General features: G+C 38.0%; 1 protein-coding gene across 1 annotated transcript in view; it reads right to left on the bottom strand.

Moving 5' to 3' along the window:
• Positions 1 to 15,707, bottom strand: part of GANC (glucosidase alpha, neutral C) — a 69,323-nt gene that overhangs the window by 16,487 nt on the left and 37,129 nt on the right. The window contains exons 11-15 of the mRNA XM_090270472.1: positions 14,781 to 15,016; positions 8,587 to 8,713; positions 7,620 to 7,699; positions 4,942 to 5,085; positions 3,750 to 3,846 (exon numbers count right to left, since the gene is read on the bottom strand). Of these exons, the coding sequence (XP_090126598.1) occupies positions 3,750 to 3,846; positions 4,942 to 5,085; positions 7,620 to 7,699; positions 8,587 to 8,713; positions 14,781 to 15,016 (684 nt within the window). The remainder of the gene's footprint in view (positions 1 to 3,749; positions 3,847 to 4,941; positions 5,086 to 7,619; positions 7,700 to 8,586; positions 8,714 to 14,780; positions 15,017 to 15,707) is intronic.

The raw sequence follows: 15,707 nt of genomic DNA, 5'->3' as shown, positions 1-15,707 counted from the left end.
GTAGAGCTTAGTTGTCTTTAAGTTCATTAGAAACAATTTTGTTTGACCGTATGGTGACAGCTGTCATATCAGCATACATTAAAAAAAAAATATCAAAATTGGTGCATTGGAGGGATTGAGCAAAAAGGAAAAAGGACTCATGGACAACAGTGTGGTGATTGCTGGGGGGTGGGGGTGTAAGGGGACTAAAAGGTAATATAAAAGAAATACAATAAAATTTTTTAAAAATTGGTGACTTTGTGTAGCCATTTTAATATTAAGGATGGAAGAAATATGCAACATATTTGGAGTATTATGCTTTATTATTTTAAGAAAGGTAAAAATGCAAAAAAGATTTGTGTGGTGTATGGAGAAGGTGCTGTGACTGATTGAAAGTGTCAAAAGAGGTTTGCGAAGATTTGTGCTGGAGATTTCTCACTGGATGATGCTCCAAGGTAGGGTAGACCAGGTGAAGTTGATGGCAATTAAATTGAGACATTAATTGAGAAAAATCAATGTTACACCACATGGGAGACAGCCAACATACTCAAAATATCCAAATCAATGAAGTTGTTGGTGAAAATGAAAAATGTGTCTTTTGTTTTACAGAAAAAACTAAATGGACTCTTTGGCCAACCCAATATATTATACTCTTTTGTGTTCCAGCTTTTTCACTCAGCATAATATTGTAGTTTACTCCTTCTTATTTTCTGAGTAGTATTTCATAATAAGGATGTGTCGCAAGCTGCTTATCCATTTATCCTTACTGATGAATATTTGGACTCATTCCAAGTTTGGGCTATTATGAGTGAAGCCACTATAAATATTTATGTACAAATATCTGTGTGGCATATGTTTCCATTTCTCTTGGGTAAATACCTGGGAGAGAAGTTGCTGGGTCTTGTGTATACTCAGTGTGTGCCAAACAATTTAAGGAAATTCCAAATTGTTTAGCAAAGTTGGTAGTACCATTTTACATTGGCAATAGATGAGTTTTAGTTGCTCTACATCCTTTATCAACACTTGGTAGTGTTAGTCTTATTAATTCTAACCATCCTAATGTGTGTGTAGTGGTGTCTCTCTGTGGTTTTAATTTATATTTCCCTAATGACTGATATTGAGCATCTTTTCATGTGTGTATTGATCATTTATATGTCTTCTTTTGTAAAGTATCCAATCTTTTGTTCATTAAAAAAGTAGATTGTCTCATTATTTCATTGTAAAATTTCTTTATATATTCTGGATACAAGTCTGTTGACTGATAGAGATGTATATTGCAAGTATTTCCTTTCAGTCCGTGTCTTAACTTTTCATTTTCTTAATACTATTTTAGTAAGGGTAGTAGTTTCTAATTTTGACGAGTTTGAGTGCATCATGTTTTTCTTTTAAGGTTCATGCTTTTTTTGTCTTCTACCCAAATAATCTTTGCTTATCTCAGTCACAAAGGTTTGCTCCTGTGTTTCCTTCTAGAAGTTTTACGTTTGTTTATCTTTATAATTTAGGTCTATATTCTATGAGTTACTTTTTTGTGTATGGTGTGAGGTAAGGGTTATCCAAGTGTTCAGCACCATTTTATTTAATTAAAAACAAACAAACTCTTTTCTCTACTGAATTGCCTTGGTGATTATGAAAATTAATTGATCATATATATATTGAACTCTATCTGGATTCTCTGTCCCATTGAACTATATGCCTATTCTTCCTCACTTTCCCCCACCCCGACACAAAAAAACCCCTCTATAATTTGATAAGAGTGGTATAGACCATATATCAAAGACAATAACAACAGCAGTAACAACAGTTAACATTTCTCAAACCCTAACAAGTAAACACTATTATTAGCTGCATTTTACAGATGAGGTAAATATGGCAAACAGTGGGTATTATAATCTACCCAGAGCTATAGAGTTACTAGGTGGCAGAGGCAGATTTGAGCCCAAGAAGTCTGACTCGAAAGCCAGTGCTTTTTATTCACTGTATAGTTGATAAGAGTTTGTGAAGATAGATTATATATCACTAAAGTTATCCATAAAAGAAAACAATCTTATTTTACTATATCTAGATTGCTCCTGAAGCATTTTTTTCTATGTCCTACCAAAATAGTTTTGGTACTATTTTTGTTTTAATCTTCCATAGAAATTCTAGGTTGTCCTATGGCCAGCAAAAAAACAAAAAAAAATTCAAGGGACTGTTTTTTTTAAATATACTCTAATAATTTCTCCTTCTCTTCAAATAAAATATGTATAGATCTACATAAAGATTTTGAAATCCACATGATGGCATTCTCATCAAGAGAGTTCATATAAACATGCAGATGTTTTCATGTCTCATATGGTTGTTTAGTCTGAAGCTCTCTCTGGCTATTGGTCACAGTGTATGGCAGCACACCAGTGTTCTCTGTAATGCCTCATTCACTACTCTTTGGGACAAAGCCGATAGCTTCACACAATGTACTGTAGACTAGGCAGTGGGCCAACAAAGATTACCAGTATGCATATTTTTTATCTTAACTACTGCTTATAAATGCTTCTTCAAAAAAATTTTTTTAAAGTCATCAAAATGATGCTTGTAGAGAATTTGGAAAATAGAGATAGGAAAAAAGAGAATTAAAATCACTTACAATCACCAAGGTACTATACTTACTTAGATTAACATATATAGTAACCTACATTACATATTATATATACACATATAAGCATTTAGGCATTCTCCTTTTTTGATTTATCATGATGTCAAACATTTTCTCATGCAATTAGGCTATTTTAAGTAGCTTTATGACAGTCTAACATAAAAATATACCATAGTTTTATAACTATTCCCTTATATATTTGGATTTTTTCTTTTCCTTTTCTTTTCTCCTTTTTTTTTTTTTTTTTTTTTGGTTTCAAAAACTAATGCTGTGGTGAGCATCTCTGTACATGAATCTTTGCTTGAGATGACAATATTTTGGCCTTTTCTTGAGTACTATAGGAGCTGGTTTGTGGGGGCAGGGTGGAAGGCCTAAAAAAGTATGGATTCTTCAAACTAGGACCTACGCTCGCAGTTATTTATGCAAGGCCCAGGGACTTAAAATAGCCTTCCCACCACAGGGTGGTTAAGTTGAACTAGATCTTCATTAGCTAGTACATAAACAGGTATAGATGGCCCTTCACCACAAGCAACAACCAGGTCTATTTTAAGCCATATTGCTAAGTGGAACAGGTGGTTGAAGGAATGTGTTAGAGGAATATTTCCCCCCTTTTTTTAAATCCTCACCCAAGGACATGCTTATTGATTTTAGAGAGAGAGGGGAAGGGAGGGAGAGGGAGAAACATTTATGTGAGAAAGAAACATTGATTGGTTGCCTCTCATTCGCTCCCTGACTGGGGACCAATCTCACAATCCAGGCATGTGCCCTGACTGGGAATCAAACCCATAACCTTTCGGTCAACAGCATAATGCTCCAAACAACTGAGCCACACCAGCAAGGCCTGTTTCCTCCGGTTTTGATAAATCAAAGAGACAGGATTAGAGATGACCATCCCAGCAAGCTAAGATACTCTGGAGTCATTCATCCAACAATTAAGTGGTCATTTCTTCTGTGGGAAATGAGTAACTAAACTTTATTAAAATTGGTTTACTCTGCTCATAGGACAAAATACATACTTCAGGGCACATCTAAGGCCTGCCCAATGGCTACTGAAAAGGAAGGCATTATTAGCTCTCTATATACCATAAATGGTCAAGAAAGACTAGCATTTTGAAGTCTGATTATGTGAGCCATCCCTTACCATACTTTTGTGATCCAGCAAAGAAAGAACGTGTAAGTACAAAGGGTCTCTCCTTTCCCTTAGATCGTTGTATCAGTCCTTCTGCAGTAGCCTTTTGCTATAAAGTCAAAGGAGAAAAGTTTCAAACGGATGATTGGATTAGGGCGTTGTGTAGCCATCCCCAATAAATTGCTTAACATGCAAAAAGTAAATAGGTAGGAATGTGAAATAAAAAAATATTAAAATAAATCCATCAAACAATTTTTATGATGTAATGAAATTACTCTAAATTCCCTTATTAAAATAATTGAAAATTTATTTGATTAAAGTAGCAATAAAGTAATAGTACATAATAAGCATTTATTTGGTGCTTAGTATTGTTAGGCATTTTATAAATTTTCTCTTATAATCTACACAATAACCTCTGAGATAGTCTTCATTAATGAAAAAGAAACTGAAATTCAGAGACGTTAAGTGATTGGTTCTATCCTATATAAGGATATTCTAAAGTAGTTTGCAATTATTGCAAGAGGCTGTTAGAGAAGTAAACACATTCTACCTGAAAACTGTGCTATATCTAGCCAGCGGCTCCCAGTAGAAAATACCAGTTGGTGGGAGGGCCATAAAAACACAGTTACAGCCTGAAAATAACAAAGAACTACAGGTATAAATTAGGGCAAGTGACTTTCAAGTCTTTTAGATGTAATTAGCCAATGGAAGATAATTCTACCATTTTCTATTGAGAAGGCTAAGTACTTAAGGAAAGCTTTCTATATTTAAAAAGTATACTTATTGAAATTATATGTGTTCTAAATCTTACTCAACTGGTATAAGTGTAAGATTTGATGTATTCAGACATTTGTGAAATTTTAAAACGTTTGTTTTAATTGCCTTTATGTATTTATACACTGCTTACTTCAATAAAAGTTTTGAGGTAGTATCTAATGCCACTTACTAATGGCTTCTGTCAAGGAAGATGTTTCTATGTTATCATTAATTTCACAATATCTGTAAATTCATCAAATTCATTATAGAAGGAAAAGATGCAAAAGGAGATACAAGTTTTATATTGGCTACAACCTGATAAAACTCCCTGCAGTTGTCAAAAAAAAACACACAAATGAAATGAACAGTACATAATGTGGCTATTATAAAAGGAAATAACTTTCAGCCCAAAAGGCAGGGCACAGGTGGCTTTTTTTGGATGTCTTACCTGATAAAAACCATAGATGTTGTGAAGTTCTCTGTGCTCCCAGTTGCCATGATGAATGACATTCTTTGGCATGGTTTGCTCTGGCCCTCTAAAGACGGAGGGCTCATTCATGTCATTCCATATGTAGAGGATATCAGTAGATCCCTAAGAAATAAATCTTGTCAAGATAATACTTTTACAGTGATGATAGTAATATGATAGTTTCCCCTAGTCCTCTTTCCTACTCCACTTAATTAATTATTTATTATGTTTATGATCTGTGCTCTGCTTCACTGCTAGAATAAAGGCTCCACTGGGCAGGGAGTTCACTGATAGATCCCAAAGACCTAGAACAGTATCTGAACCACAGAAGGTTCTGAATAAGTATTTGTTGATGAATGAAAGAATGCTGTGAAATACATATTGCCCAGTAAATACATTCTGAGATCTACCTGGAGAACCCCCACAGGAAAGGTTGTGAGTATTCAGATAGCCTCTATATTCCTCCATTTCCTACACTGTTCCTAACATTCCCCTGTCAATTCTGTACCTACCAATTTGTATTTCTTAATCCCAGCACCTTTTTCCACATTCTGCCCCTTCTCCCTCCCAACTACAACCCTCCAAATGATCTCCATATCTGTGATTGTTTCTGTTCTGCTTGTTTGCTTAGCTTGTTTTTTAGATTCAGTTGTTGATAGTTGTGAATTTATTGCCATTTTAATGTTCATAGTTTTGATCTTCTTCTTAAATAAGTCCCTTTAACATTTCATTTAATAACAGTTTGGTGATGATGAACTCCTTTAGCTTTTTCTTGTCTGGGAAGCTCTTTATCTGTCCTTTGACTCTATATGATAGCTTTGCCAGGAAGAGTAATCTTAGTTGTAGGTCTTTGCTTTTCATCACTTTGAATATTTCTTGCCAGTCCCTTCTTGCCTGCAAAGTTTCTTTTGAGAAATAAGCTGACAGTATTATGGGAACTCCCCTGTAGGTAACTCTCTGCTTTCCTCTTGCTGCTTTTAAGATTCTCACTTTATCTTTAACCTTTGGCATTTTAGTTATGGTGTGCCTTGGTGTGGTCCTCTCTGTGTTCATCTTGTTTGGGACTCTCTGTACTTCTTGAACTTGAATGTCTATTTTCTTCACCAAATTAGGGAAGTTTTTCTATCATTAACTTTTCAAATAAGTTTTCAATTTCTTGATCTCTATCTCTTTTCCTTCCAGAACCCCTATGATTTGAATGTTGGTATGTTTGAAGTTGTCCCAGAAGCTCCTTAGCCTATCCTTGCTTGTTTGGATTCTTTTTCTTCTTGTTTTTCGGATTGAATGTTTTTTATGTCCTTTTGTTCCAGATCATTGATTTGAGTCTCAGCTTCATCCACTGCACTGTTGGTTCCCTGTAAATTTGTCTTTACTTCGCTTAGTGTAACCTTCATTTCTGCCTGAGTCTTTTTTATGTTGTTGAAGTACCCAATGAGTTTCTCGAGTATCCTAATAACCAGTGTGCAGCCATATTTCTTTGTCTTATTTTGGCAGCCTCCCTATGTTTGTTTCTATGTATTAGGCAGAGCTGCTTTGACTCCCTGTCTTAGTAGCATGGCCTATTGTAAAAAAGTGCACCACTAAGTTGGATGGGGTGGAGCCTTAGGTAATTACCAGGACAGGGCAACCTGTGTGAACTAGGTTGATGGAGTCTTTGATATGGTATCACTGCTCTGTGTCTGTGTGGGGGAAGGCTCAGAGAGGGGATAATTCTGCTGCCTTGTTTCTGGATTTTGTCCTGCAGGAAGCTGTCCCCTGAAACTCAACCCTAGACACTTCACTTTCTCCCAGTATGCCACTGGTACCCTTCCAGCTGCTGCACCAGTGCTGAAACCCAGAGAGAGTGAGTCTGTATAAGTCCTATGTTCATTGTGGGCCATTTAAGAGGAGACCTCTGAGAATCCTGCAGTTTCTTCCGCTGCCCTAACCCCCACTGGTTTTTACAGCAGAGTTTATGGTGACTTACCTTCCTGGCACTGGAACCCTGGGCTGGGTGTTCTGGTGTGAGGCTGGGATTCCTCACTCCTGAGTTATCCCTCCCAATTTTTATCCACCCCACGTGGGTGTGTGACTGCCCATTCTGCACCTCTGTGCCTCTCCACATCTCCATCCCTCCTACCCCTCTGGATGAATGTGTCTTCTTTAATTCCTTGGTTATCAGACTTCCATACAGATTGATTTCTGATGATTCTAGATGATATTTGTTTTATAGTCTAGTTGTATTTTTGCTGTGGTTGTGCAAGAGGGCTAGCCATGTTTACCTACACCTTCATCTTGACCGGTATAACTTATAAATGACATGTTATACTTTGCAAGGTATTTTCACATATATCATTATCACCTTTAAATAATAGTTGTACGATGCTATTTTATACAAAAAATTATATAGTAATTTGAAAACACGATAAATATCATTAAGTACTTTGATATATCATAGTCTGTTATAATAGACACACAGTTTTTGTACATTTGATAATATATTTGTTACCTTTCCTGGCACTGCCAAAGTCTATAATGTGATTGCCACCCTTGCCTTTTCATATAAGCATTATTTATCAGGGGCTACTCAATAAAGCAGAATAATTCTATTCAATCACTTTTTTCCCTTCTTTCATCATTTCAAGTAACTAAGAAAGAGCATATAAATAAAAACAAACCTGATACACAGAGAAAGCAAAAAGGCCTGAATACCACTCTCTGACCTTCGAACTGGTGAAATCCAGGTAAGAGGAGAGACCTATAGAGTCAGAAGAGTAGACAGCCTGTTAGAAACAGTGATCCTCATGGAAAGATGTGTTACAAGGAGGAATATCAGATGCGAAAGCTAGGTAATTAATGGGAATCAAATGTAAAAGACAGATGATACAGAGGCATGGGCTGGTGAGAAGTGAATGAAGGCAATTCTGGACTCCAGTAACGATCTACTAGACCTTTCAACCCCAGAGGCCCAGAGGCACACCAGTGGACAAGTAGTGAGATGAGGCCCATCCCTCACTGAGATAGCCCAAATAAGGATGGCAAGTGTCCTGTAGTGATACCTCTGTTCTTAAAGACAACAGAGAAGTGTTCATAACTGATAAAAGTGGGAAAAGAAATGCATGGTGTTTCTCTACCATGCATGGATTTGTGAGAGAGCACTAAGATATGATAGAGTAGAGATTCCCTTTTGTGCTTGAGGAGTCTCTACCGAGGTGTTAAACTAATAATTTCTGAAATGAATCCAGAGTTACCAGAGGCAGCTGAGGTTACTCATGAAAGTCTGGGAAGTCAGAAGTATGGGCTAACAGGGCAAAAAAGAATGGCAAGGAGAGAGACTGCAAGGCCCTTTTTCTTTTTCCTCCCCTCCTTCACTCATTCCCTGGCTATTCGTTTTTATTCGCTTAGAGAATTGCATGCCACTGAGGTTTGCTTCTTCATGTCTCATTCACTCATTGACTTATAAATGTATGCAAAGTACACTGTATCAGGTGTCAAGAAAGATATTTTAAAAAGGCAATACCGTCTCTTTCTTTAAGGTGCTTATAATGTAGTAAGAGACATCTACCAGGAATAAGAACAATGGCCATGAAACCTTCATTAATTGGGACTGAACATAGGACATAAGTATATAAAGTAATATCTTACCTGGCCAGCATATCCCTTCAAAGTCTCCCCCTTCATGATTCTTCACAAAGAAGCCCTGTTCTTTGGCCATAGCATACACTGAGTAGTCAGGATCAACCTTGATGTGGGGGTCACTGATGACCACCAGCTGTCAGGAGGGCATAAAGGTTTGCAGATCTCATCAGTTTCAGATGAGCCATTATGTTCATTTTATGTTTTCATCATAGTTCTTGGGTTCAAATTTTACTCAGAAACAACTACTACTAGTATTGAAATATTTCATGTGCTTATAGAAATATAAATTGATGTCAAAACCAGGCTAACACTCCTTTATAATTACTGCTGCCTAACCCAATATGTGTTTTTAAAATAGTATTAAGTTGACCAAAAAGTCCATTTAGTTTTTTCCGTAAAATAAGACATTTTTCATTATCACCAATAACTTTATTGATCTGGATATTTTGAGTATGTTGGCTATCTCCCGCATGGTATAATGTTGATTGTTTTCAATTAATGTGTTGATTTGATCGCTATCAACTTAAACTGGTCTACCTGACTATGGAGCATCCTCATCCAGTGAGAAATCTCCAGCACAAAGCTTTGCACACCACTTTTGACACATTTGATCAATCACAGCACCTTCTCCATACACTACACAAATCTTTTTGTGTATTTCAGTTGCATTTTTACCTTTCTTGAAATAATAAAACATAATATGCCAAAAATGTGTTTTTCTTCCATCTTCAATATTAAAATGGCTACACAAAAATTTACTAACTTTGATAACTTTTAAAAAATGCACGCGGATATGACAGCTGTCACAATGCAATCTAACAGAATTGTTTTGAATGAAGTTAAAGACAGCTAAATACTACTAGAGCCATCATATGGAAAAACCTGAACTAACTTTTTGGCCAACCAATATTTATTAAGCTTCTATCTGTCTGTGGTACTGGGCGGTATACATAAAGGATTAAGTAGACAAGGTTTTTGCTTCCTAGACATCTTGAGGCTAAGATAACACTGACAAAAGCAACATTAAAGAAAACTGGAGAATTGCATGTTAAAAACAAACAAAAACCTCAAAACCAAAGGTACAGACATATTGAGGAAGGAGGTCAGAGAAAAGCCGTGATCACAGCTCTCTCTAGCGTCACTCCTGGCCTTTCGAACATTATTCTTTCTGCCTAGTCTAGGGCCCCCAAACCATTTTATTTGGCTAGAACAATCTTCTAATTATCTTTTCTCATATCTATTCAAATCTATTCCACATACTAAAGTTTAATTTTCTATTGATCAGAAACTTTTATTTTTAAATGTGTGATTGTGGTAAAATATACATAACATAAAATTTACCACCTTAACCATTTTTAAGTGTACAGTTCAGTAGTGTTACGTACATTCACATTCTTGTACAATTAATGTCCAAAACTTGTTTCATCTTGCAAAACTGAAGCTCTGGACTCCTAAAAGGACAACTCCATCATCCAGTATTTCTCTATCAGTGACTGGCTTATTTCACTTAGCATAATGTCCTCATGGTTCATTCATGTTGTAGCATGTGTCAGAAATTTCTTCCTTTTTAAGGTTAAATAATAGATCATTGTATGTATATGCCACATTTTTTAATCCATTCATGTGTTGATGGACATTTGGGTTGCTTCCACCTTTTGGCTATTGCATGTGTATAATGCTGATATGAACACAGAGGTACAGATTTCTTCTCAGGACCCTACTTTCAATTCTTTGGGTTTATACCCATAAGTAGGACTGCTGGATCATACAGTAATTTTATTTTTAATTTTTTGATGAACTGCCATACCATTTTTCATAGAGGTTTCACCTTTTACATTCCCACTATTGGTGCACAGAGTTCTAATTTCTTTACATCCTCACTAACACTTTGCTATATTCTGGGTTTTTTTTGTTTTTTTGTTTTTGTTTTTGTAGTAGCCATCTTAATGGTGTGAAGTGGTATCTCATTGTGGTTTTGATTTGCATTTCCTAATGATTAGTGATAATGAACATCTTAAAAAAAAATTCCTTACCAGAGCATTTATTTGTTTTTTAGGGAGAGAGGAAGAGAAAGAGAGAGAGACATTGATGTGAGAGAGAAATGTTGATTGGTTGCCTCTCATATGCACCTGGGGATTGAACCAGCAAATTAGGTATGTGCCCTGACCAGGAATCAAACCAGCAACCCTTTGGTGTACAGGATGAGGCTCCAACCAACCGAGCCACCTGGCCAGGGCTGAACACCTTTTCATGTACTTGTTGGATTTGTACATTTTTTAAAGTATATTTTATTGATTATGTTGTTACAGTAGTCCCAATTTCTTTTCCCTTTGCTCCCCTCTTACCAGTACTCCCCTTCCCTCCAGCAATCCCACCCCCCTTAGTTCATGACCATGGGTCATTCACATAACTTCTTTGGCTTCACCATTTCCTATATTATTCTTAACTTTCCCCTGTCTATTTTGTACCAACCAATCATGCTTCTTAGTCCCTGAATCATTTCTCCCCCTTCCCCCTCCCAACTGATAACCCTCCAAATGATCCCCATACTATGATTCTGTTCCTATTCTGGTTTGCTTAGTTGGATTTTGTTTTTATTTTTTAGATTCAGTTGTTGATAGTAGTGAGTTTGTTGTCATTTTAATGTTCATAGTGTTGATCTTCTTTTTCTTAAGTCCCTTTAACATTTCATATAAGAGTGGCTTGGTGATGATGAACTTCTTTAACTTTATCTTGTCTGGGAAGCACTTTATCTGCCCTTCCATTCTAAATGATAGCTTTGCTGGATAGAGTAATCTTGGTTGTAGGTCCTTGCTTTTCATCACATTGAGTATTTCTTGCCAGTCCCTTCTTCCCTGCAAAATTCTTTTTGAGAAATCAACTGATAGTCTTATAGGCAACCCTTTGAAGGTAACTCTCTGCTTTTCTCTTGCTGCTTTTAAGATTCTCTCTTTATCTTTAACCTTAAGCATTTTAATTTTAATGTGTCTTGATGTGGACCTCTTTGGGTCCAACTTGTGTGGGACTCTTTCTGCTTCCTGGTCTCGTATGTCTATTTCCTTTGCCAAATTTGGGAAGTTTTCCTTCATTATTTTTTCACATAAGTTTTCAATTTCTTGCTCTTCCTCTTCACCTTCTGACAACCCTATAATTCAGATATTGGTGCATTTAAAGTTGTCCCAGAGATTCCTATGCCTCTCCTCATTTTTTTTTCAATTCTTGTTTCTTCATTCTGTACCAGTTGACTATTTTTTTTCTTCCTTATATTCCAGATCATTGATTTGAACCTCAGTGTCTTTCCCTTTACCATTGGTTTTGTGTGGATTTTCCTTTGTTTCCTTTAGCATAGCTTTCACTACTTCCCTTATGAGTCTGCTGTACTTAAGCATATCTGTCAAATCTGTGAGCATCTTTATCACCAGTGTTTTGAACTCTTCATATGTTAGGTTGGCTATCTCCTCATTGCTTAGTTCTCCCACTGGAACCTTGATCTGTTCCCTCTTTTGGGCCATATTTCTCTGTCTCCTCATCTTGACAGACTCCTGTATTTGTTTCCCTGTGTGTCTTAGGTAGAGCTGTCACACCTGTTACATTATAAGGGGCAGAGCTTTAGGTTTTCATCAGTACAGGGTGAGCCAGTTCACCATGTTGTGGTGCTGTGTTGGGGGGAGGGGTCCGAGAGGGAACAATGCCGCTTGCTTAGCACTTTCCAGGCACTTCTTCCATTTCCATATGGGACTCACTCCTCCTTAGCTGTTGCCCTGGCCATTGTTCCCAGAGTGAGTGGGTTTGCAGACGTTATAGGGCCATAGGGCCCTTTAAACAAGAGGACTCTGCTGAGAGACTGGCAGTTTCTGCCTCTGCCCCAACCCCCATTGGTTTGCACAGTCAGAAACAATGAGGCTTTATTTTCCCCGGTGCTGGAACCGTGAGCTGTGCGGTCTGGTCTGGTGCTGTGAGTGCTCCCCAGGTGTCCCTCTTGACTTTTTAAAATGTTTGACTGTGCTTCCCACTGGCCTGCCGCTGCCTCTGCTGCTGCCACCACCATACCACATCCTCTCTGCCCCAGCTCCATCCCTCCTACCTGTCAGGATGAGTTTTTTGTCTTTATGTCTTTGTTTGCTGGACTTCCATGCAGCTCAGTGTTCTGGAACTTCTGGCTGTCTCTAGTTTTGAGGTAGTTGTATTCATTCCTAGTTGTGGATATAGACATAGCGTGTCTGTCTACACCTCCATCTTGGCTGGACGTTCCTGTACATCTTTTTTGAAGAAATATCAAGTCCTTTTCCTAATTTCTAATTGGGTCATTTGTTCTTTGGTTGTTTAATTGTAGGAATTCTTCATACATACTGAATATTAACCCCTTATTCAGAAAATTTTAATGCCTTCAAATGCATGCAAACAACCTATAATAAGATCAGATTCCCCACTACTCAAACCTTGTCCACCTCTTGTTTTCCAGTCAAACCAGCCTGTGCGCTGCTTTCCAAATACCCCTGGGTGTTCCAGCCTCTGACCGCGCTGTCCTCTCCCCTCTCCCTGCTTCTCCACTGGAGATTTGCCTATCAGGGATTATCTAAAATGCACAGATCCCTGCTTGAGGCCAGCAGGATGCCACCTTCTTTCTCTTGGTCCACCTACCATCCTGACCTTTCTTTGGCCATTATGTTACTGCCCTGTATTGGGGTAGTTATATACTTGCATTTCCCCACCTCATTGTAAGACCCCCTCCCCAAGGAGCTCATCTTCACATTCCCTTCATCTTTAGCACAGTATCTTGAACATTCAAAGACCTTGATAAATAACTGCTTATTAGGACATAGGTTCTGCAGTCAGGCAGATCAGGGTGCTGATTCTTGCCTTGCTACTTACTCCTTGTGTGCCTTTGTGCAAAGTACAAAACCATTCTAAGCACCAGTTTCTTCATCTGAAAAATGGGGTAACAAAATCTACCTTATAATGTTGTGATGACTGGACGGAATAATATGTTTTACCATTCTCTTTGGGCCATAATCAGTGCTGGATAAATGGTAGCTATTTATTAATTGGGAAGTTAGGGCTTAACAAGATTGATTCTGGCTACCTGTGATAGGCCTGGGAATTAAAGGAATGGATTGAAAAGGTAACTTTAATCTCAGGAAGAGGGAGTACAGGGATTTACTTACATGATACATGTAGGGTCCCCCTTCCTTCTTCTTCATTTTCTTCTTTCTCTCCCTTTTTTCATTATTGCTATTGTCACCACCACCACCCTTGCATTACACACTTTCCAGAATATTTTCCCTTCCCTATTTTTTATTTTAGTTCTTTTTCTTGACAAGATTGATAAGTGGAATCCATCAGGGAAGCATGAGGAAAAATGATGTAATAGAAAGTCAACTCTGGCCCTGGCCAGTGTGGTTCATTTGGTTGGAACATCATCTATAACTTAAAGATTGCAGGTTCAATTTCCGATCAGGGCACGTATCTAGGTTGCAGATTTGATCCCTGGTATGAACACATATGATCCCCAGTCTGTGCACGTATGGGAGGCAACCAACTGATGCTGCTTTTGCATTGATGTTTCTCTCTCCTCCTTCCACTCTCTCTAAAAAGCAATTAAACAATGTCCTTGGGTGAGGATAAAAAAAGATCAACTCTGTTTTTGGTGAACTGTTAAGTTTTCAAATCCTACCACTCCCCCTTACCTTTCTTCTTACATTTGTGCATGTCAACAAAGGAAGCCCTGAGGCTTCCTCCTCTGATGCCAGTGGAAAGTTCAAACCACAGAAGCCCTGGCACATGCACAGGAATCTTCACCCCAGTCTAACTCTCCAATGATGGCAAAAGCTGAGCCAGTCTCCTTTCCTAGCTATTACTATGTGACTAATTAATCTTGATACCAGTGTGATTTCATCAATATTGACATCAGAACCAAATTTTGCACGGGCAGGGGGAGCCATCACAGCACTACAGGGCACCACAGCAACTAAGCCTGAACGCAAGCCCCTTCATCCTCGTGGAGACCTAGATAACGAAGGCCGGGATGGATGGCGACCACACCTTGTCACCATATTTTTCTGTTATCACAGTTTCAATTACATTTGAAGGTACTATTTTCATGGACATATTAAAAATAAGATAAATCTCCACAAATGTGCCAAAGCAAGTTTTAAAAAGTGCTTCTAATTAAAAGGATCAGAAATGTTGGTTTATTTTACCTTACGTTTTTTGTTTCGGAGCAGCGCTTGCATCCTTTCGGGGTTTGGAAATCTTTTCTTGTCCCACGTGAAGTACCTTTTGCCCTCAGTGTGCTCTATGTCCAGCCACATGACGTCATAAGGAATGTCATGTTTATCAAATCCTGCATCCACTGCTTTTACATCCTGCTCATCTTCATAGTTCCAGCGGCACTGATGGTACCCCAAGGAGAAGAGTGGGGGCATGGCTTGTGTGCCTAAAAGAGGAGGATAACAACTGAGCCAACTACCACCACAATGAGAATTCTACATTTGCTAAACATTTCCTAAATTCCTTCGGGGTCCAAGCACTCAGCTTGGTACTCAGACTATCAAGCAGAAGAAAGCATAGTCCCTACCCTCAAGAAAGTGACAGTTTGGCTGGTGAGGCAGGCATGTACTGAACTGCTCTGCCCTGAGGTATAAGTGCTATGTAAAAGGCATCAGCCTAGTGCTATGGAAATAAGAGGGGTCAAATTCTATCTGTGGTGAAGTGTGGAGTCTTGAAAGGCCTCAAAGAGGTGGTAACACTTGGTTTGTACTTTGAAGACTAAGTAGGAGCATACCAGACAGGAAGAATGGATACAGCATTTAGGCACAGGAAATAGAAAAGACACAGAGCAGAGAATCTGCTAATCTGCTAATCATAGGAAAAAAAAAATATTCCAAAGTGGTGAGAAGATGGAACTGGAGATGACCGGTTTGTAAAGGGCCTGTGGTTCAGGCTAGGGATTCCGAATCTTCTCTTATGGGAAGTTATCTAAAGTTTGGCAAGTTGTAGCCTTAGAAGACATATGTTTTAGAAAAAATAGTTAGGGAGCAAAGTTGAGACTGACTTGAAGGGAGAGAATGAAGGCAGGAAGAACTGTCAGGATATTATCAAAACATTTACTGATAACATGGAGAACT

Source organism: Furipterus horrens, unplaced genomic scaffold (assembly GCF_987537825.1).
Source record: "Furipterus horrens unplaced genomic scaffold, mFurHor1.1.pri manual_scaffold_3, whole genome shotgun sequence".
NCBI classification, from domain to species: domain Eukaryota; kingdom Metazoa; phylum Chordata; class Mammalia; order Chiroptera; family Furipteridae; genus Furipterus; species Furipterus horrens.
This window is presented reverse-complemented; position numbering and strand designations above follow the sequence as displayed.